Source organism: Staurois parvus, unplaced genomic scaffold (genome assembly GCF_062004578.1).
Source record: "Staurois parvus isolate SC_StPar_1 unplaced genomic scaffold, SC_StPar_1.0 ptg000678l, whole genome shotgun sequence".
Lineage (NCBI taxonomy): Eukaryota > Metazoa > Chordata > Amphibia > Anura > Ranidae > Staurois > Staurois parvus.
The window spans coordinates 1,604,558-1,628,605 of record NW_028318474.1 but is presented as its reverse complement, the minus strand read 5'-3'; the positions used below and the strand labels follow the sequence as shown (position 1 = coordinate 1,628,605).

General features: G+C 41.5%; 1 protein-coding gene across 1 annotated transcript in view; it reads right to left on the bottom strand.

The window, feature by feature from the left end:
• LOC149447649 (adhesion G protein-coupled receptor F5-like) overlaps window positions 1-23,793 on the bottom strand; it is an 81,385-nt gene extending 57,592 nt beyond the window's left edge. The window contains exons 1-5 of the mRNA XM_089652274.1: window positions 23,678-23,793; window positions 20,594-20,642; window positions 11,317-11,469; window positions 5,098-5,229; window positions 1,383-1,592 (exon numbers count right to left, since the gene is read on the bottom strand). Coding sequence (XP_089508400.1) covers window positions 1,383-1,592; window positions 5,098-5,229; window positions 11,317-11,469; window positions 20,594-20,642; window positions 23,678-23,782 — 649 coding nt within the window. The 5' untranslated portion in view covers window positions 23,783-23,793. The remainder of the gene's footprint in view (window positions 1-1,382; window positions 1,593-5,097; window positions 5,230-11,316; window positions 11,470-20,593; window positions 20,643-23,677) is intronic.
• Between the last annotated feature and the right edge of the window lie 255 nt (window positions 23,794-24,048).

Below are 24,048 nucleotides of genomic sequence, written 5' to 3'. Positions count from 1 at the left end.
AAATGGAGAGGATTGGTTCCTGTATATGCCACCCCCGCCACCCTTCCTATCCAAGTGTAAAACAAAATGTGACAGGGAGGCTGCACTGGGCCCCCTGGAACATGAGGTGGGGTCACCATTGTGACCCCTGACACTACACCAGTGGTTGGGGGAATGTGGTAAAGACACGTTTCAATTATGGGGTTTTAGAACCCCATAAACCGCAAATGTAAATGAGCCCTTACTGGCCTCAGCCCCCTATAAAGCTGCCTCACACAATGCGCAATGCAGGTGCAGCGCAGTGCACTTGTGACTTTCCTGCGGGTTAGCTGTGTTTTGCCATAGACTTTCAGAAAGCGCACCAAACCTGAAGAATATAATAGAAGTGTGCTTCCCTGATTTGAGGTCAAGGTCCACAGGTTCAGCACCCTGCTTTATAATACAGCTGCGTCTTCCAATACTACATGTTAGGTTTGCTTTCCAGAAGGCAACATCGGCAGGCTGGACCTTACTTAGGTCTTCTTGATCCACTATACCTAAACTCCAAGAAAATTTGGTAATTTCACAACTAGGGGTAATACCTGACACCTTATCACATCCAAATCTCTAGGCAGTACTGGGTGTTTTAGTGGCCAATCACAGGCCTGAGTGATGTCACATAAGGGTGGGAAGGAGCTTACTGAGTCTTCTGCAGGCTGTAGGCTTCATGAACACTGGATATTTTTCAGCTTCTCCTAAGGGCATCTGCATGTTAGCATTTTAACTGCTTCCCATCCACCGATTGTCTATAGATGGTGGATGGGAAGCAGCGCCAATGTGGGCTAACATGCCCATACGTCAGCCCGCATCTACGGCTCCAGAAAAATGCTGTAAACGCGTCTAAACGCGTGTAATCATGTATAAATGCACATTAATGTTAGGCACGTTTTGCACTTGAGCAGTAATTCATTTCAATAGCTAGAATAAATTATTATTCTGACCAATGAAATGAATTAACACTTCTTAATGTGCCTAAATATCTAGTGTTTTTTCTGTCAAAATGCTGCTACCAGGAGGAGATGATTCTAGGAAAGTTGGTAAAACATCCTGTGCGCATGAGGTCTTAGAATGTGAACGTTTATAGTTGGATTTCAGGATGTTTAGGGAGTGGAACAGAACAATGTAAGAGAGTGGGGAAAGTAAGTACATCATCTATAATGCGAACCTGTTATTTTGTCCATTATAACATGAAAAGCTCACAGTGTGCAGTGAAATGCAGAGTAAGCAAGAGAGCAAGCTGTACAACTGTGCAAGACTGAAGGTAAGACTGGAGTTAAGGCTTTAAACTCACACATTGCTTATCATACATGTAATTACAATGAAGAAACGTCTCTGAACCAGGTTTGATTTAATGGTTCACTTACCTTGATCAGAGTCAGTTAAATTATTTATTGTCAGTGTATATAGCATCATTGTGCCTTGCCATTTGGAAGAGGTGTTATATTTTTGAACGTCTGAAATATTTTCATAGTTGTAAAACCAGGAAATGTCGCCGAGTTCATTAAACAGACAATCAATTGTTACCATGTCTCCCTGGAAAAGGGTGCTTGGAGAAAATGTAATCCTTGCCTGTGCTGTGTGTAAAACAAACAAAAAAAAAAAACAAAAATGTGATTAATGAAGAAAACTCAAGCAAAACATAAAAAATAAAAGGTTAAGGTTAGGGATAGAACTAGTGTTTCTCTGTTCCTCAGTATCTAACATCCTGCTTCCAGATAATGAGAAGACATTAAAGTGTTACTAAACCCACAACAGTAAAATCAGTCTGTATATGCAGTAAAGAATGCTTGTTATACTCACTGTGGAACCTAAGGGGTTAATCCTCTGCATTGTGTAAAAAGACTGTCTTCTCTTATCCTTCCCTCCTTTTACTGTCCCCAATCCATCTGCTGATAGTACAGAGTTCTAGGAGTCACTCCGCACATGTCCAGTTTACTGTGAATGGCTAGAAAGTTTTTTTCTTTGGGCGGGTGTATGTAATCAGTACAGGGCCAATCAGCACTGTCTGGACAGAGGGTTAGGGGTCATGCAACCTCATAGGATAGTCAGAGCAGAATGAACACTCCTCCTACAAGATTAACCAGTGCTTAGCTGGACACTGATAGAAGTCACAAGACTGAATGAGAACAAGAATTAGATTTTATTTTATTTAGCAGTTTATATGTACTAAAATGATTCCTACTGTGGGAAACCAGATATAGTGAATGCAGGGTCCTGGGTTCAGTAACACTTTACCTGTCCAAGAACAGGTCCAGGATAGTACAAAAAAGTTTCTGTAGCCTCAGTAAAAACAAATAACTGTGCTGCGCTCCTATATTGATGTAAATAAACTATAAAAATAGTGTAAGTCCTTACCATATGTAATCCAAACAGTACACAAAATTACTTAAATTATCCCTTTAGGATATAGAGAAATATTAGTGTAATAACATTATTATGTGTCCAATATCAAAAATAAAGTAAAATCCTTCTTTTCTGAGAGATGGGTGCAAATAGGTGAATTCACTCCAACATATAGATGATTGCGGTATATATGAAGCTCAATTATGCGCTCACCTCCATTTTTAGCCCAAAAATACAGGCTAAACAAGCTCTTTATCCTAAAAGGATAAAATGTGCACTCAGAATTTGACGGCCCCTTTAACCTCTTGCCTACCAAGGCAGTTTTGATATTTTTCCCATACATTTAAAATCACAATTTTTGTTTGCTAGAAAATTACTTAGAACTTACAAATATGATATATTTTCTGAAAGCAGAGGCCCTGGAGTATAAAATGGTGGCTGTTGCAGTGGGTCAATATGACATTTGCTCAGTCATTTACCAAATGCAAATTGACTCTCCTCCCCCCCAAAGTCCATCTATAATTGAGCATTATTTTTGGTTGAACTGAGCCTTTAAAATATACAGCCAACTCTTTCAATTCTAATTGGCATGTTTGCACAGTAATGGCATATAACAGTGCAAAACTCAGTCATATAAATAAATACATAATATTTATCTCAGCGCATGTGTCCATATTAAAAATATTTTAAAAATATCTTAAATGTGAAATGTTTTTAGTTTTTTGAATAAAGCAGGGAAGGACTGGATTATGTTTCAATTTTCTATGTCCATGGCTCCCAGTGGATTCTCCAAAGGAACATAAGATGAATGCATTTTAAACCACTTTTCGACCAGTCATGTACCTGGTACGTCACAAGTCATCAAGTGGTTGTACCCTGGTACCATTTTTTAGAGCCGGCGGCTGGGTTCTCTTGTAATAGAGTTCGGAGTGGCTAACTAGCCGCTCGATTGCTATTACAAGCAGCAGGAGGGGACATTTCCCACCTCCTGTTGCCTTTCGCTGATTGCTCGGGCTCTCCCATCCCACTGGGAGACCTGAGCAACCAGCTTTTGCCTCTTCCGGCTGGCCGAACAAAGCCGGGATCGGCTTTGATCAGCTCTCTGCTATGGTAACCCGGAAGCGACCTGTCATCACTTTCGGTTTGCCTGAATGTCAATGGTGCCATTTTTATAAACTCAAAAGCATTCAAAAACACAGATCTTGGCTATAGAAGAAAAAAATGAAGTTCAGCTTATGGAAGTCCTACTGGTGGACATAACAGGAAGTGCGGGAATCTCCCTGAAGGAGATGTAGTTTTGCCTAAAATTCCAGTTTTAGAATGAAGGGATACTTTTTGTTGGGAGTATTCTACATTTTTTATGATACCAGAATTTTCCTTTTGCATGTAGACATTATCCCACAGTTGTAGAATTACAATTGGGCAATGTACTTTCATTTATTTATTTATTGTTGTGAATTGGGTAAAAATACCCTGGGGCTTTTCACATCACGTGCATCAATAATCATTACTTAGCTTCTTGAGCATGCGGTCACACATCATTTTTCTGATGGGCGGATTACAGCAAGAGGCATATTACTTACCTTTGAAGTCAAAAAAACTATGTAGAAAATTAGACTGAAATATTAACAGCTGCAGTGTGTCCTAAGTTAGTCATAGAGGTGGCTGAAAATTATTATTATTATTATTTACAGTTGATAAGGAGGTTGGATCTAGGAGGGCTAACTATATCCTGGTAATTTGTTCCAGCTTGGTTGGTAGCAGGAGACAGCATGGGAGGATCTGCTGGGGAGAGGATTGAGTTTGCTGAGGCGTGTCAAGCTGACCATACACAGCTGGCCATAGCAATTCGAGTGTACCATCCCCTTTTGATCCATCTGCAACTTTTTAGTGCAAGGTCAGCCTGATTGGATACAGATTAAAAGAGCATATTAATGCTCTCTCTCTCTTTATATATATACTTTGTGTATATATACATACAATATATATATACAGTAGTTTTGTGTAAATTCAATTTTTTTATTATTTTGGTCAGGACTGAAAAACTCAATTTAAAAAATACATTGAAAATAAAAAATCAGTGTTTAGTTTTTATGTATTTATTGCTTATTTAAAAAAAAAAAAAAACTGGTCCATTTTTGTTGGCATGCAGGGTCTGCTTCCACTTGAGAGCTTTAATGGAAACAGTCACAGTTTGCAACACTGTATGTGAAGGCAGGGCACCTTGGTGATGCGCCCTCAGAGGGCAGATTCAAAAGGTCCAAAATGCCCTAGCCTTCTGGGTTGAATGATGCTTGGGAGTCATTAAACCTGGAACACTGAGGACATTGACTTCCAATTTTTTTCACGTATTCAGAGGGACTGTTAAAAAAATTGTCTGGAGCCTGCTGGCAGCTCATTTGTTGTTTAAATTAGACAAAGAGAACTTCAAAGCAAGCAGTGCTTGGCTAACCCATAATTCTTTGCATATTTTGTCAAGTATTAAACACTTATTTTCAAATCAATTATAGAATATATAATAAAAAACACATACAAAACAGCAATCTACAAGGAATACACTTTTAAAAATAGTAACTATAATATAGTTAACCCAAAACCATTGAAATGTATTTTTATTCACCTAGATAAGGTGGCCATCATCTCTTGTATGACTGTGGCTAACTAGCCTCAGAAGAGTAAATAGACAAGAAGATACAGCAACCAAATGTAGGTGAATCTGGGAAGGGGTTAACTTACCATTGCAGTATTTTTGCAGTGGAAGGTTGGTGATACATTTGCAGCCTGTATCTGTACATTGTCCAAGGATTCCTAGACAGTCGTAATCCTTATAACAGGAACAGTTTGCTTGTGATTCAGTTAGTTGACATACTAAAAATGGAAAAAGTGACAGCAAGATATTGTAATATCTAGTATACATCTCATTTAATCTTTTTTTCTTTTTGGGATCATGGAATTTTATTTCACCTACCTGTCATTTGGTCATCCACCCTATGTTCTGCATTGGGCCTATAATTCTGCCTGCTTTTGCCAATAACCTACGCAATTCTCTTCTACTATAATCAAAACATAGCTCCCAAATATCCCCTATTTGGGGATTTTCCCTCTGCTAGAACCAAATCCCTCGGTCTTCTTACCTTGTATCTTTTTTTAGGTCTGATGTGCTATTTAACTGCCACAAGTGTCATATTGCTCAAACCTCCATCTAATCTTCAGATTATTCTGTTTGCTATTTTCAAATGTTAGCTTAAAAGAAAAGCAGTGATTAAGAATCAGCTGTGAGTTTAACCTCCCTGGCAGTCTGATTATTTCAGATATTTGGTGCTGAAAGCGATACCATTATTTTGCATGGAAATATGTCATTTTTTTATTGTAGGCCTGTAATTTTTAGGAATAACTCACTGAAATCTGTCCGAACAAGAGTCTAGTAAACATCCCGGGTATGATAAAATTTGAAACACGAAATCATAAATTATAATTTAATAAATAATCCTAAAAAATAATAATATAATAATAATACATTTAATTCAATAATATAATCAAACCAAAAACACTGAAATTTGAAATAGAGCGCCAAGTTTACACATTGCTGAGCAAAGTCGCAAAATCGTTTTCAGTGTCTGATGACGAATTTCCCCACGAATCATTATCACTCAATTCTGCAAGTGGTTCTAATTTACTATCGCTGTTCTCTAGCTGGTCTAAAACAGCTTTTGACCTAAAGGGACACGTTTTGGACGCCATGGACTTTTCTCAGTTTCCAGGCAGAAAGAACAGACAAAATGCAGGCAGGGGACAGGACAAAGCACTAGGGACAAAATGTATGTGAAATGGGTTGAAACAGCAATGTTTTGCTATGTAAAATTTGTTTGGAAAAAAATGACATTTTTTAAAATTTTCAAATTTCCCGCCCGTACGTCCCGACGTCACAGGGACCGGACCACAGAAGCCGGAGGAGATGGCCGGGGACACTGCAGGGGACACAACGCGGGAGCGAAGGACAAGGTAAGCTCTGCAGGGACTCCCTATGCAGCGCCGCATGGTAAGCCCGAGTGTAGCTCGGGGTTACCGCTTTTGGCACTGACATTTTACCCCGAGCTACACTCGGGAATACCGCCAGGGAGGTTAAAGGGTTTAAATGATCATTTTGTGCACAATATGGTCTTTGTGATAGGGGTGTAGGAAGGATGTTGCTAGAGATGAGCGAATTATTCAAAAATTCGATTCGGCTGATTCGCCGAATTTCAGGAAGAAATTCGATTCGATGCGAATTTATTCGCTACGAAGTTAACTTATAAAAAGGGTTTCTAGGCTTCAGAGAGCCTTTAAATTAGTGCAGAACACTGTACCTTTAATTTAAATGCCCTTGGAGATGAGGAAGGAGAAGGAGAAGGATGAGAAGAAGGAGAAGGAGAAGGAGAAGGATGAGAAGAAGGAGAAGGAGAAGGATGAGAAGAAGAAGGAGAAGGAGAAGGAGAAGGATGAGAAGAAGGAGAAGGAGAAGGATGAGAAGATGGAGAAGGAGAAGGATGAGAAGAAGGAGAAGGATGAGAAGAAGGAGAAGGAGAAGGATGAGAAGAAGGAGAAGGATGAGAAGAAGGAGAAGGATGCCGGCTTGGAATTATTCTTATTTTCATCCTACTTCTTCTTCTTCTTCTTCTTCTTCTTCATCCTCATCCTCATCCTCAGAAGAAGAGGATGAGGATGAGGATGAAGAAGAAGAAGAAGAAGAAGTAGGATGAAAATAAGAATAATTCCAAGCCGGCAAAAAGTGTATCTGCAGAGCTCCTCTAAGTGTATCTGCAGAATAGAGGAGCTCTGCAGATACACTTTTTGCCGGCTTGGAATTATTCTTATTTTCATCCTACTTCTTCTTCTTCTTCTTCTTCATCCTCATCCTTAGAAGAAGAAGAAGAGGATGAGGATGAGGATGAAGAGGAAGAAGAAGAAGAAGAAGAAGTAGGATGGAAATAAGAATAATTCCAATGAGGATGAGGATGAAGAAGAAGAAGAAGAAGAAGAAGAAGAAGAAGTAGGATGAAAATAAGAATAATTCCAAGCCGGCAAAAAGTGTATCTGCAGAGCTCCTCTATTCTGCAGATACACTTAGAGGAGCTCTGCAGATACACTTTTTGCCGGCTTGGAATTATTCTTATTTTCATCCTACTTCTTCTTCTTCTTCTTCATCCTCATCCTCTTCTTCTTCTGAGGATGAGGATGAGGATGAAGAAGAAGAAGAAGAAGAAGTAGGATGAAAATAAGAATAATTCCACGCCGGCAAAAAGTGTATCTGCAGAGCTCCTCTAAGTGTATCTGCAGAATAGAGGAGCTCTGCAGATACACTTTTTGCCGGCTTGGAATTATTCTTATTTTCATCCTACTTCTTCTTCTTCTTCATCCTCATCCTCAGATGAAGAAGAAGAGGATGAGGATGAGGATGAAGAGGAAGAAGAAGAAGAAGAAGAAGTAGGATGAAAATAAGAAGAATTCCAAGCCGGCAAAAAGTGTATCTGCAGAGCTCCTCTATTCTGCAGATACACTTAGAGGAGCTCTGCAGATACACTTTTTGCCGGCTTGGAATTATTCTTATTTTCATCCTACTTCTTCTTCTTCTTCTTCATCCTCATCCTCATCCTCTTCTTCTTCTTCTGAGGATGAGGATAAGGATGAAGAAGAAGAAGAAGAAGAAGAAGTAGGATGAAAATAAGATTAATTCCAAGCCAGCAAAAAGTGTATCTGCAGAGCTCCTCTAAGTGTATCTGCAGAATAGAGGAGCTCTGCAGATACACTTTTTGCCGGCTTGGAATTATTCTTATTTTCATCCTACTTCTTCTTCTTCTTCATCCTCATCCTCAGAAGAAGAAGAAGAGGATGAGGATGAGGATGAAGAGGAAGAAGAAGAAGAAGAAGAAGTAGGATGAAAATAAGAAGAATTCCAAGCCGGCAAAAAGTGTATCTGCAGAGCTCCTCTATTCTGCAGATACACTTAGAGGAGCTCTGCAGATACACTTTTTGCCGGCTTGGAATTATTCTTATTTTCATCCTACTTCTTCTTCTTCTTCTTCTTCTTCTTCTTCATCCTCATCCTCATCCTCTTCTTCTTCTTCTGAGGATGAGGATGAAGAAGAAGAAGAAGAAGTAGGATGAAAATAAGAATAATTCCAAGCCGGCAAAAAGTGTATCTGCAGAGCTCCTCTAAGTGTATCTGCAGAATAGAGGAGCTCTGCAGATACACTTTTTGCCGGCTTGGAATTATTCTTATTTTCATCCTACTTCTTCTTCTTCTTCTTCTTCTTCATCCTCATCCTCAGAAGAAGAAGAAGAGGATGAGGATGAAGAGGAAGAAGAAGAAGAAGTAGGATGAAAATAAGAATAATTCCAAGCCGGCAAAAAGTGTATCTGCAGAGCTCCTCTATTCTGCAGATACACTTAGAGGAGCTCTGCAGATACACTTTTTGCCGGCTTGGAATTATTCTTATTTTCATCCTACTTCTTCTTCTTCTTCTTCATCCTCATCCTCTTCTTCTTCTTCTGAGGATGAGGATGAAGAAGAAGAAGAAGAAGAAGTAGGATGAAAATAAGAATTCCAAACCGGCAAAAAGTGTATCTGCAGAGTTCCTCTATTTCTGACAGTTCTCTGACAGCTCCTTCACATGTACAGCGGTTGAAACATCTGTTTCCGAATAAAAACATCTGTATCCTAAATGGAAACAAATAGATACAATGTTTCAACCGCTGTACATGTGAAGGAACTGTCAGAGAACTGTCAGAAATAGCGGAGCTCTCTGCAGGGACACTTTTGCCGGCTGATCGGGAAAAATCCGATTCGCGCACCCGAAGTAGGCTAATATTCGGATTCGCCGCGAATCGAATTTTTCCTGAAATTCGTATCGAATTCCGGTTCGCCTGGTTCGATTCGCTCATCTCTAGATGTTGCCATTTGCCTAAATTCTAAAGAAAGCAAGATCATAAGGCTCAACACCATACTCCTTGCTCCCCCTTTCCCACAAAAGACCCCACTCCCCTTTGTGGTCCCTGTTTGATTTCCTTTTTAATACTTACCATTTCTAGGTGTCTTCAAGTGGGTTATGTAACACCCAGGGCCGGTGCTAGACTATTTTGCGCCCTAGGCAAGACCACCCCCCAAAAAAAAAAAATTAAAAGAAAAATGTAATTTTTAATAACAGTAGAAAATATTAAGTCCACAAAACATAAAACTGATAAATATCTTCAATATTTAAGACAAAATCAGTGTCACGGACGGACTGAATCTGTGGCTGGCAGTGGCAGGGTGACAATTACAGTGAGTGGAGAAGGATGGATCCACACTCCCCAGGCAGTGGAGGGAGATAAAATGCTGTGATAGCAGGCAGTTTAACTGTGCGATCCCACATAGTGACAAATCCGACACAACACACCACCACCAACATTGACACAGATCAGCAGGCCCAGCAGACACTAGAAGAGCAGGCTTTGGGATTGTGATGATGTCATCACTCACTGATTCATTGCACGTGTGATGGATGGCTGGCTGGCTGGGTCACACACACACAAGATACCCGAGTCAGACAGTACCTTTCTCTGCAGGTGTAGCTCTACCTTTGTTGATGAATTGGAAGAGAAAGGCTGGAATGCCACAGTGATCAGCAGCTGTCAGTCAGCATGCAGTAAGAGACTGCGTCTGAGAGGAACACTGAAAGGAGCGGTAGCTCAGCTGCTACACTGGCCCCAGACACCCAGCATCTACCTCTGTCCTTTCTCCCTCCCCTCTGCTGTAGGATCATTCATTATGTGGAGGTGTCCCACACAGAGAGGGTGCCAGCCTGTGGTTTCCCTAGGTGGCAGTGCACCCTAGGTGGCTGCCTAGTTTGTCTAGTGGAAGCATCGGCCCTGGTGACACCACAGGGTCTGTTCCCCTTCACATCTTCTGAGGGCTGAGCAGTCCTCACTGTTGTAAAGAGTGCCACTTCCTGCAGTAGTACACTGTGAATGGACAATGTGGTGACATCCCCTCAGGAGGTGGGCCCAAGATGCCTTGTACTCACAGTATGTCCTCAATGTTACTCATCTTGTTGTAAAGAAGATGAACATCTTCAGACTAAACAAATAAGCTTTGTAGCCTGTGCTGCTTTTTACTTGTATTACAGGGACCTTTGTAAGAGAAAAAAAATTAGGTTGAGAGTTGACATTTTAAAGTACAAACCCATGTTTTACAAGGCCAACGGACAAAGGTCCTTTCTAAGATCAGTCACCACTATTACCTTTATTAGCGCTTGTGTGTTTGAGTTTTTATTCAAGTCAGACCTGCTTCTCTTCCTATAGAAGTTAATAAACATGCAAATGCAGCTTGGAGCAGGTAGATGCAGCTTAGAGGGAAGTCAGCTACAGTTGAAATACACTTATCTCAAGCCTAAGCATCATGCATCTGAGAGCACACTGTATTAACCTGTCGATATAAGTCCAAAGGGGTCTTTAGCCCAAAAAGTCCTTCCCTGTACCCCCGATTTAGTTTCAGTTTGTTACTGGTTCCTGACTTTCCCTGACTGTAGTTAAACCTTGCCATCTTCCATTGTCCTGACCAAGGAGGTCACTTCAGTGGCCAATAAGAGCACTTTGATTTGATTGAGTAGGAAAGCTCTTTAAAGTTCAGGAAACATAAAAGCCAGTTGGGATATGGGGAGCAGTCAGGATTTAACAAAAACAACAACATAAACAATAATTTAAAGCTGAACGCCAGGTATGATCTTAACTGCATACTTAAATTGATCCAGTTTGGACCAATGTTAGTATGTACTTCTCATACCTAAGGGACCGCTATGGAAGCTGAAAATCATTCCTGGAATATAACAAGATCATACCTGGGAGTTCAGCTTTAAAAAAAAAAAGTTGACACAAAGAAATTAATGGTTTCTTCCTCATGTGGCCAAATGACAATTGGTAGTATGGCAGTATACTTACCTGGAGCAAGGTCTTCATGTATTACTGTAATTGTAGCTGGGAGTGGGGTATATATATTTAGATTCTCCAAAGAACGTCTGATTTCTGCTTCCAGACTAGGATCAGAGAAACTTATCTCAATGTTGCTTTCATAGTAAGATAGGTCATCACTAGCTGCAAAGATAACATAATAACGTAAATAGTATCTGGTGCCTAAAGGGCAACTATCATTGAATAGGTATGCAGGTTTCAATAATTTTTTGTTTCAAACTACACAACCTTTTTTAAATGTAACTTTTATTAAATTAATTTAAATAAATTGTATTTAAAGCCAAACTTTTTTGAAACAGATAGCAAAACAAGCACCTGGCTTTTTAATAGAGCTAACGTTCAATTAATAGAACTACTTCACTCATCAGGCAAATCAGATTTGTACTGATGGTAAGTAATCTATGTGAATTACATGATTAGGAAGACCTTAGACCTACTTTTCTCCCATCCTTCTCATGACAATTCTCCTGCCCCTGTGAGAGTCCCGTCATCCAAGTCAAGTAGAGAGCCAATGCTCATCAATTGCTTTTACACTCCACATTCTCAATGAAACATTCTGGTTTGGGTAGGTTTATCGTTCTTTTACACTTTGACATTACGTCATCTTTTTCCAATTAATTACTCATGTTATGCCCCATATATGGTTTATTATTGTGTTTAAATCCTATTGTCAACCTCCGACACCCATTGTTTTTTTTCAAATTCCACATGATTTCCTATCTATATAAACATTTGTTGTTTTTTTTAAACTTGATAACTCACTGGTACCCATTAAGAAATACAGTCTATGATGTCCCTGCTCTAGAAGGTTGGCGTTCTTCTTTTCATTGTCTGCAATTTACAAAGGCTTCCCCTTTCTTCTTTGCCATAGTGTATGTCTCCAATGTTCGTACTGTAGTGTACTGCACTATGCGATACATGGAGACATATTTCTGCTTACACTTTATATGACCCAGGTGACATCTTACCTGTCAAAACCCAGGTATCCGCTACCCACTAAAAAAATTAGGTGTCAAATGTTAAAGAGGAGGGGGAAAGGAGGCAGACAAGTGGAAATTCCCCTTGTGGGTGAAGTTCTGCTTTAAGATGCTGTACTATTTTGACTCTTTTGGTTGTTTATTGATCTACAGCTTACCTTAATCTGTATTTAATAGTGGAAGTCCTGCTATTTCTTAAGGGCGTGAATTTAGATACACATAATTAGAGCACTATATTCTGTTTCCTGAACTCACCCTGACCACACATCAGTTTTGACATTTCCCATCCTTGCCCCTGCCATCAGTGAGGGGGGAGTTCTGCCTAACTGACTTAGTTATTTTACCTGCTTTCTGATTGCCCAAAAACTGTTTGATGTGCCTCTGTGGCAATTTATTCAGTGTTTTTTTATGAGATCTTGTTTACTATTTTTTGTTCGTCTATGATAGTATAAACCTTGTTGGGTAAAGCTTCAAATCAATGACTTTTATAGTTAACCCCATTTTGCCAAAAAGCCTCCCTTGCCTAGCTGAATTCTGATCACTGAAAACCTTTCCCATTGTAAACACTGTGCTAAACACCCTCACTTTCTACAGTATATAAACAAGACTATCTATAGATGCCTATACATCCTGTCACCCAAATCTAACCGTTCTTTATTTACTGACACTATGGTCTTATGTGGATAGGTTCCCTTTATACATTCTATTTCTGGTTGCTTGGGCAAGCAAGCTGTTGCAACCCCTCTACTGTCCAGATGGAATGTGATTTTGTCCTTTTTGCCACACCTGCTACAGCATGTAGCAAGAGTCTTTCTGCTGATCCTTTTTTGTTTCTACAGTTTTCTTTCCCACCACCTTCTCTCATTTCCTTTTGTAAGCTTCTGTCTTCCTCTCTGGCCACAGCAAGGGAACACATGCCTAAGAGGCTACCTTTCCACATATCTTCCGTTTTAACCGTCAGCAGCTTACACATTTTTATAAGGTATAGTTCTTAGATTGATATCTTTAAATATACAAGGCCTCAATGCACCAAAAAAATAACAACTCAAGCATTCAGATATTCTAGGTTGATACTGTGCCTCCAAGAGACCCACTTTTTTAAATCATCCTTAAATATTTTGGTTCACTTCAGCCCTACATCCATATAGTGAATGACCATCATAAATGTAGGATTACCTTAGTGGGCTTTAGTAGGTGAGTTAAAGTGGTTGTAAGCGCTGAAGGTTTTTACCTTCATGCATTCTATGCATGTAGGTAAAAAACCTTCTGTGTACAGTATCTCCCCCAGCCCCCCTAATACTCACCTAAGCCCCCTCTCGATCCAGCGATGTGCACTGGATTCTTGGTTACCCAGGGACTCACTCTTCTCATTGGCTCTCACTGCTGTCAATCACAGCAAGTGAGCCAATGAGAAGAGAGAGAGGGTGGGGCCAAGCCACAGCTCTGTGTGTGAATGGGCACATGGAGCAGCACGTGCACCCGTAGCAAGCTGCTTGCTGTGGGAGCACCTGGCAGGGGGCCATAGAAGAGGAGGATCCAGGCTGCTCGGTGCAAAACCACTACACACAGCAGGGAAGCATAGATTTGTTTTTGTTTTTTTTAAATTATGCCTTTAGAGTGGGGTTTGGCAAGCTGTTGATTGTGGTCTACCTGTCGACTGCGGTCATCGCTTGGCCAGCTCCTCCTCCCGCTCTCCATCTTGAGCCCTTCTGTCTTCTGCTCTCTGCTGCTGTGCACTGAGCATGTTAGCAGCCACAGGGGAGGCTGGGGGAAAGAGGGGCAGAAGGCATTGCTGGGGGGCCCAGAGGTCACTGCTTTGGGGGAAAGGAAGGGCAGAGGACACTACTGGAAGGGAGGTGATGTGCAGGGGACACTGCTGTGGGCAGGGCCACCCTCATAGCAGTGTTATCTACCGCCCTTCATATCACCCCCCCACAGTAGTGTCCTCTGCCCCCCTTTCCCCCTAAAACAGTGATCTCTGCCCCCCACCAATGTCCTCTGCCCTCCTTTCCGCCATAGAAGTGGCCTCTAGCCCCCCACCATCAGTGTCCTCCCCCCCCTCCCTCCCATGGACAGGTATTTTAAAAATCTGAATTCCCAGCAAGTGGCTTAGGACACCAGGGTAGCTGGAGGGCAGAAAAATTCCAATTCCCAGTCACTTGCTGGGAGTTCAGATTTTTAAAATACCTGCCTTCCGACGATTCCCTTTATTGTCCTCCTGGAGGGGCTGAAAGCTAGCATCTCCTCCTCGCCCTCCCCCCAGCGTACAGCTGCTGCAGGAGGAAAATCCAGGGGATTGGTTCTAGTAAACACCTCCCCCGCTGCCCCTCTCTTCCTTGTTTCTCCTTTTTTCTGCTGCCTGGTCCTTCCCCCAAGTGCTCCCTTTTCAACAGGTCTTCTAGAAAAATTGTGAAAAATATTAAAAAATAAAAATGTAAAAATAAAAACTGCTGACACCAACCTCTGCCCTACTGACACCGTCCATTGCCCTGCTGACACTGTCCACTACCCTATTGACTGACACTATCCAATGTAGGCTAAATTTGTAATTTTACAGTGCATTTGCTTTTTATATGTTTCTACATTTTCCTTGCTATTTAGTTAGGCCTTGCTAGTCAATTTTTTTTTTAAAATGGTGCTGAACCCGGTGATCTTTGATCTCGTTCATGTTGTTAAGGTAGATCTCCGCCTCTCAAAGGTTGCCTACCTCTGCTTTAGAGTCACTTCAATTTTTTGCCACAGGAAAATGAAAGATCCTACTGGGCACTATTTGCTTCTTTCTGGCACAGAGGTCGCTATTGTTTCCTACAATGACCCTAACTCTGCTCAAATTCTGTTTTGCACTAACTATTATTAACTATTGTTAAACATCTTAAAGGTACTGCTATAATTTGGGGGAGTCTAACTTAACCCCTTACCCACACATTGATAAATCAAAAGACTCTCTGACCCCTTCTCAAGCATCTAGATCTTTCCGCACCTTACTTTCCCAATACTCTTTGATGAACTGCTTGAGGAAGGTTAATTCTAATAAAACTGATCATACTTATTCCTTACATCCCCATGATTTATTTTTGAGAATCTAACATATCTTACTTAAGACCTCCTTCCTGCCTTTATTTGTTAGCTTTCATATACTTTCATTTACCCAGTCTGATCATCATGCTCTGGTCTTTATCTCTATCTCTTCCCTGACTACTAAGCACTAGGAAATTTACTGGACCCTGAACAACTCATTATTGACAAATGTCACAACTTGTTTCAATATACAACAATCCTTACAAGACTATACTGAATAACTGTTTTTTTTGCCTTCCTCTGGATCAACTGTGGGTATAGGATTCTAACTTTTTTTTTTCTATGGTTGAACTGGATGGACTTTTGTCTTTTTTCAGCCAGACTAACTATGTATGTAACTATATGTAACTGAAAATCGTGGTTCTGACTTGTCTTCTTTCAGTCTTTGGGAGGCCCACAAAACAGACAGTAGAGTTGGGGTTCTTTCACGTGGGCGTTCCATTTTATTTCTTCAGTTCAGTCAACACGGATGAGTTTACATCTGTTTTTTCATCCGTTTTTTCATCCTTTTATCATCCGTTTACAACCGTTTTTCATCCGTTTACATTGGTTTACATCCGTTTTGTGTCCTTTTTTCATCCGTAAACGGACAGATGAAAAATGGATATACAGAACGCCAGTGCGAAAGAGCCCTTATTCTTATCCAAATAGCCTTTCCTCTTAAAAAGGAAAGGCAGTCACATTTGGATAAACTCGAACAAGAATTTCAGACTTGTGCTAATTCCTTTAAAATGTATCCAACCTCTTCTAACAAGGCAAAACGTTTAACCTATTACTAACAAGAGCAGGTGGAACAACAACTTAGAAGAATGGTCCATAGAGATTACCTTAAAGGTAACAAATTTCTTGCAACTAGACCTAAAAATATTGACCCCTTTTACAAACCTGTCAGGCTTAAAATGGGTAAAGATATCTACACTAGCAATTCCATAAACACCCTCAATATCTTCAAGCATCATCTATCCAGGTTTTATTGCTAGAACTAAACAATTTTCTGTCTCACAAGTGGATCAGCTATTCACTAACTTAGACTTCCTCACCTTCTCCAATTCACACAAAGAAATCTCTGAATAACCAGTTACTGCTTTTCAAATATAAATGGCTGTTAAGTAGTTTAAGCCAAACAAAAAAACAGGACCAGGAAAAATATATGATAACATTTTTTGCAAGAAATGGCATATACAGTATTTGTGTAATACAAAAGCCCAACATGTACACTACCCCTTAATTTGTCGATTGGAAGCTTACTGGAAAAACTACCAAAATCATTTTTTTATTCCATAGCATCAGGCTACAACATTCACAGAGTTACTCTACTGACAAATTTGGCTAAACATAGAAATATACCTGCCATGTTGCTTTCCTTGGATAGTTACAAAGCCTTCCATTCTATCTCATGACCCTATTCATTTTGTGCCCTAGGATGGTAGTGTTATGGTCCATATGTTCTCAACTGGATCACCTCCCTGAAAGTTTTTGTGTGATACTTTTAGGTTTTAAATTCATTTCCTTTGACATAATGAGATGATACAACACAAGGTGCCACAGAGGCCTTAGCCCAAATGATAGGAGACGATCAAAAGATTACCTCCTCTTCCCTCCCCCTCTCTGTTGGGGTCCCCCAGGGCTCTGTCCTTGGACCCCTTCTCTTCTCCATCTACACCTCCTCCCTTGGCAAACTCATACACTCCCACGGCTTCAACTACCACCTCTATGCTGATGATACTCAAATCTACCTATCCACCCCTCACCTCACCCCCACATTCTCCGCCCGCATCACTCACCTCCTAAACGACATCTCTGACTGGATGTCGCTCCATTTCCTCAAACTCAACCTCTCCAAAACCGAGCTTCTCGTCTTTCCCCCTTCCCGTGCCCCCCCCCCCCATCCTTTCTATCACTACCAACAACACCACCATCAATCCCGCCCCGCAAGCCAAGGTCCTTGGCGTCATTCTGGACTCAAACCTTTCCTTTCAACCTCATATCAAATCTCTCACAAACTCATGCAGGCTCCACCTCCGGAACATCTCCAAGATACGCTCCTTCCTTACCCCAGACACCACTAAACTACTCGTTCACTCCCTGATTATCTCACGCCTTGACTACTGCAACTCCCTCCTCACCGGCCTACCCCAGTGCAAACTCACCCCGCTTCAGACCATCCTGAACTCAGCTGCCAGACTCATCCACCTCACCAGCCGCTCCACCTCTGCCACCCCCCTCTGCCTCTCCCTCCACTGGCTCCCCATTGCCCAACGCATTAAATTCAAACTGCTCACTCTGACCTATAAAGCCATTCACAACACTGCCCCTAACTACCTCACCGACCTGATTCCCAGGTACCACCCTACCCGTACCCTTCGCTCTTCACAGGACCTCCTTCTATCTTGCTCCCTGGTCTCCTCCTCCCACGCACGACTGCAAGACTTCTCCAGGTCCTCCCCCATCCTCTGGAACTCACTACCCCAACCCATCAGACTGTCACCTTCCCTCCTCACCTTCAGGCGCTCCCTGAAAACCCACCTCTTCAGGGAAGCCTACCCCACCCTCACCTAACAGCCGCTGCCCTTCCCTCCTCCTTCCACTCCATCCCCCACAGCCATTTCCTCCTGTACCTCTACCCCCTCCCTCCTAGATTGTAAGCTCGAAAGAGTAGGGCCCTCTTACCCCTTGTGTGCTGTTTGATGTTACTGTACTGTTTCATGTATTGTCCCCCCTCTATTGTACAGCGCTGAGCAAACCCTTTGGCGCTATATAAACTCGATAAATAAATAATAATAAATAAATAGATTACTGATTTGAAATGGGCTGGAACAGCACACAAAATATGCTTATTTGCAAGTGATGCTCTACTGTTTGTCACAAATCCTTCCACCTATCTTGCTTATCTCTTAGATCTTCGGGTCTGTCTCTAAACAATGCCAAGTCTAAAGGAATAAACCTTTCTGTCCCACCTTAAATACTACCTCTTACCTAAACATGATTTTGAATTCAAATGGGCTGATCTTAATTCTTCTTATTTGGGTGCAACCTGACAAACTCTTTAAAATTTACCTCTCCACCCCCCACCTCACCCCCTCACTCTCTGCCGGAATCGCCCACCTCCTAAACGACATATCAGACTGGATGTCGCTCCATTTCCTCAAACTTAACCTATCCAAAACCGAGCTCCTGGTCTTCCCCCCCCCGTGCCCCCCCCCCATCCTCTCCATCACTACTAACAACGCCACCATCTCTCCCACCCCACACGCCAAAGTCCTGGGTGTCACCCTGGACTCCCACCTCTCCTTCCTACCCCACATCCAACTGCTATCTAGATCTTGCAGGCTCCACCTCCGCAACATCTCCAAGATACGCACATTCCTCACCCCAGACACCACCAAACAACTCGTACACTCCCTCATCATCTCACGCCTGGACTATTGCAACTCCCTTCTCACTGGCCTACCCAAACGAACGCTATCCCCACTCCAGTCGATCCTACACTCAGCGGCCAGACTCATCCACCTCACTAAGCGCTCCACTTCTGCCTCCCCCTCTGCCAATCCCTTCATTGGCTCCCGATTGCCCAACGCATCAAGTTCAAGCTGCTAACCCTGACCTACAAGGCCACTCACAATGCCGCCCCGAACTACATAACTGACCTGATACCCAGATACTACCCTACCCGTGCCCTCCGCTCCTCATAGGACCTCCTGCTCTCTAGCTCCCTGGTCTCCTCCTCCCACGCCCGATTGCAGGACTTCTCTAGGACCTCCCCCATCCTCTGGAACTCCCTACCCCAATCCATCAGAATGTCACCTACCCTCCTCACCTTCAGGCGCACCCTGAAAACCCTCCTCTTCAGGGAAGCCTACCCCAACCTCACCTAACACCTGACCTCACCTAACAATTAACCTCCTCCACTCCACCCACCACTCCATCCCCCACAGCCATCTCCTCCTGTGCCACCTTCCCCTCCCTCCTAGATTGTAAGCTTGAAAGAGCAGGGCCCTTGAACCCCTCGTGTAGTGTATTGTTACTGTCTTGTCTCATGTTATGTCCCCCTGCTACTGTACAGTGCTGAGCATACCCTTTGGTGCTATGTAAATACTGTATAATAATAATAATAATAGCTCTTTATGACCTAAAGGAAATATAATCTCTCTTTAGTGTACTTCCTATTCGTGACACATGCTACATTCTCTGACTTCTACAATACCAGATTGGATGTTTGATTTGTAACTATCAAAAATCCTTAGGTTGAGTGGCGGGTTGGTGGTTCCCCATCTCTCCAGTATTCCTTGGTAGCACAAATCAGTGAACTCACTAACTATCTCAAAATACATGTCATTCCCCTGTGGGTGTGTTTATTTGCCCCTGATATCAAGCCCATAGGAATTGACAGTTTACTCTGGCTTCTGCCCAGGGATAGATCTCAGTTAAAAGGACCAATCATTTCACACACCTAAAAATTATGGGACTCTATCAAATGCTTTTGTCGACTCCTCTCACTCATCTCATTGACTTCTACATACCTTCTTTTATATAATCCCTCCTTCATTTCTGCAGTAGACTCTCCTATCCCTTTCATTCATTGATCCTTTTACAAGATCACATGATTATTCAATTTCCAATTCACCTTAAGTATAAGACCATTCCAATATTTCTGAGAAAATCACAGTTCTCCTCATAAAGAACTACTTAGATACCTCCAAATTAAGAATTAATTCTCAAAGTGTTGGCCAACATCCTATATGTGCTGGTCCATTACTTTTTTAGAGCCCTAATCCACTCACTTTGGTTATATCCAAGTACTGCTCTAGGGTGATGAAATCACTAACAATGATACCAAATACTACTGACATTAAAATAATTTCCAGTTCAGACAGTGGTCTACTCCATGAGGACATTATAGACTACCACGCCATTATTCAGCCTATTAACCTGCAGTTTTTTATCTGTAGGGGGGAAACTTTCATCTTCATGATAAATGGAAGGTACTGAAGGGATAATCACAAGTCAAGGCAGATCAGCTAATCAGAAATAAATCCTTGTGTATTCCTGGTCCTCTAATCTGTGAGCTTACACTGATATGGTGTGTCCTGTGAGACCTCTGTTCATAACAGATATGATTGTAGGTGAGTGTCTAACCTAAGTCCAATATAGACAGAAATGACCCACATAAAAAGACCAATTAATTTCTTTACCTGAACGTACCTCCCGGTGTAAGTAAACATGGTTATCCAACTGAGAAACCTGAAACAACATTTGATAATTGTAAGTTTTTTGCTCATAAGTATTTTAACATTAAAACGGAGCTCCAGTCTCGGGAACCCACTCCCCCCCCCCCCGCTCCCCAAAGGTGCCAATCCTTAACGGGGAGTGGGGGATGAGGCCCTAAAGCGGAACTTTCCCTCTTAGGGTGGAGCTCAGTTTTAATAGAAGAAAAAATATTTAGGGGTCTAAAAGCCAATGAATGTAAAATGTATTAAGTCGCATGAATCAGGTCACACTGACTAGAGCTTTATATTATTTGTGTAGGTAAGCTGTTGCAATATGTTTTGTTTATCGTTTCTTTTTTATGCTCACTAGATTGTATGCCAGTGTATTACACAATATTGTGTTTAGCAATGGTTAGTACGAGTGAGAAGTAAAATGAGAGACTTGTCAGAATTCACAAGCACTAACTATTGGTTCCTTGGTAGCTGGAGCAACTTTAACCATAAAGGGAAATGATTTGAGGTTTTAAGAGAAAGAGTCTCTGTGGTTATTATTGCTTACACAAAGCAAGACTTCATTCATCGAAGAACAATAGTGACCAAAACCAAACCTGATCTACAGGGATTGTTGCACATTGATTGTGGCCAAACAACATCAAACTACTGGAGCAAAAGTGAAATTTGTTCCAAAGTGGCATTAGGAGTGCCTACTGATTCTTTTTGCGGGTACTCAGGTCAAGGAAAACTCGACCACTTCCCAAAACTGATTAGTAACACAAAACAGATGCACACCGCTGTGTCCTTGTTTCCTAGCATCAACCTGAAAAAGCTTTATTGCTCCTACAGGATGACATCTACCATCAGATTCAAGTCCTCTGCCTATTTTATTTATTTTTGGACAGACTGGGGAAGTATTAGAATTCAGTTTTTACTAAAACCTAGTCAGGTTTAACCCTTTTGCTGCCAGAGCTGTTTTGTGTATTTTTGCACACACGTTTAAAAAATAATTTTAAGCCTGAAGATTAGAAAAAACCCAAAACAGTATATATTTTCTGAAAGCAGACACTCTAGAGATTAAAATAGTGGTAGTTTCAATTTTGTATGCCACATGATTTTACTGCAAAGGTCTAGGAAATGCAAACTTTCAGTAAAAAACACATTAAAGTGAATGTTTGGGAAAACAAACGCAATTAAGTACCCAACTTTTGGTAAAATATAAAAGACGAGGTTGCACTGAGTAAATAGTTAACCAACATGTCAAACCTTAAATTTGTGTGTGCCTGTGAAATGGTGACAAACTTAAGTACCCCATATTATCTATAGGTGACAGTTCAAAAGCTCACTATAGGTCATCAGGCCAGGATCCAGATTCCGCCCTCACCTAGGTCACGGTGACGTCACATCAGGAGCGCCGCGATCCCTGGCTGGCTCAGTCTCATACCACAACTGAGCTTCTTTCCCTGCTTGGGTTTAGTGAGGACCAGATGGTCCACTGCACTATCCTGGTGGCTACAATTTATTGTCACCCCACTTATGGCTTATTCTGCACCAATAAAGGTATACCTTCTTGGGAGGTGAACATTGTGTTCCCATACTCACTCAGCGCTGTTTTTTGGGATAACATACTTCACTCCTCATAGTGGTTATCAGCAACAGTGAGTAGTGACCCTTTCTGGTTGAACATTTGTGCTTTGACTCCCTGGTTTACCACTATAGGTCATCAGCCAACAGCAACAGCCAACTAAAGGAGTGCAGATGGCAGGCTGACGACACTGCTGCTCATTGGAATGTAGATTCACAAAAAAATTGCTTGAGGTAGTCCATAGCCTATTAATGAAACTTACTCCCATATCCCCCCCAACTAAATCCTGCAGCCTCCTGCCGTTCGCGTCACACATCCCAGATGGAAATGGGTTTGGGCTATAAATAAGGGCACAGTTATACATTTGAATTTGTCCGAACCACCTCTGAAAAAACAAAAGGGAATTCCTTGGGGACCCCCAGGTCATCAGAACTGATGCCCCCATTAAAAGATTTCCCCCTCTATTACTTTGCTGGGGCAGTCCAACATATGGGGTTTCTTTTACTGTCAATGATAATGGTAAACAGGACAAACAGAGAGGGTAAATTTCCCTAATGGGGGGCACACAGCAATAAAAACAGGTGTTCTAATCCTTCTCTACTCTAGCCAAAACTAAAAAAAGAGTTTTCCCTTTAGTTATACTGTACTTTAGCTTTCCTAAAAAGAAGTCCTCTTTCCAACAGTATTGAGCTGCTGCCTTTTGACATGGATTATATCCCGCCATACTGTGTAAACTCTACTCCTGGGAGAGGTCCTCAGCTCAGTGTAGAGCAGGGCTCCACTCATTAAACACTGCCTTCTGGTTGTGGCTGGGAACAGCTTATGCACGAATGGATGCAAACACAGGGCTATGCTGTGCTACTAAAAGGATGGTTTATCTTCAGTAAAGGAAACCCATCATATTCACAATCTGTTGCAGGTGACAGGAACACGTACACATTTTAAGTGAAGGTGCAATTGTACTTGAAGGAGTTACTTTTTTAATCAATTCTGTGATGCTCAGTCCCCTACGTGTTCATGACCACCACCCATGCAGCAATATAGTCAGAGTTCCTGTTCTCGGTCAAAGATTCTTAGGCAACTTGAAATTACTTATTTTTCTTACAATTCATATGACAAGAAAAAGGTAGCCAATGCATTTCAGTGGATGTGTACCAAATTACAGGCATTTTAAAGCCCTGATGAAGGGGGGATGCTTTGACTCTTAAAACCTGTTTGATACTTTTTTTCTAGTGGTTTGATTTGCAACATCAATAAAATGTGTATGGTGATCGATCAGCATTCTTTTTGTTTATCTCATTTGGATCTCCTAGTGGAGGCTCTTTCCCTTTATTTAGGGGAAACCTACTTTGTACGAGAGCTGCCTAGGTTCAGTCATCAAGTTTCATCCACCTTCCTGGATCTTTGTCCAGCACCTCCTATAAACGTCATTCTTGGATGAAGAGTTAGGTCTGCTAGCATACAATACTTTAATGGATTTGTTAACTTACAGATGGAGTTAAATTGTCTTCAAAATCTTCTTCCGATAAACTACTGGATATTTGCCATAAAGGGAGCCATATAATAATGTACAAAATTGATGATAGTACAGTCATTACTCTTAGGATTGCTGAAACACAGAAAAACAATTCTAGTATATCGTAATGATGCTATTCTGAAATTGTTTGACAATTTGTAGACACAACTTTTCACAGATTGGTGAACCTCTGCCCATCTTTACTTGGGAGACACTCTGACTCTCTAAGATACTCTTTTTATACCCAATCATGTTACTGACCTGTAGCCAATTAACCTATTAGCTGCAAAATGTTCTTTCTTGTTAGTACCGCGTACTTTGCCAGCTTTTTGCTGCCCTGTCCCA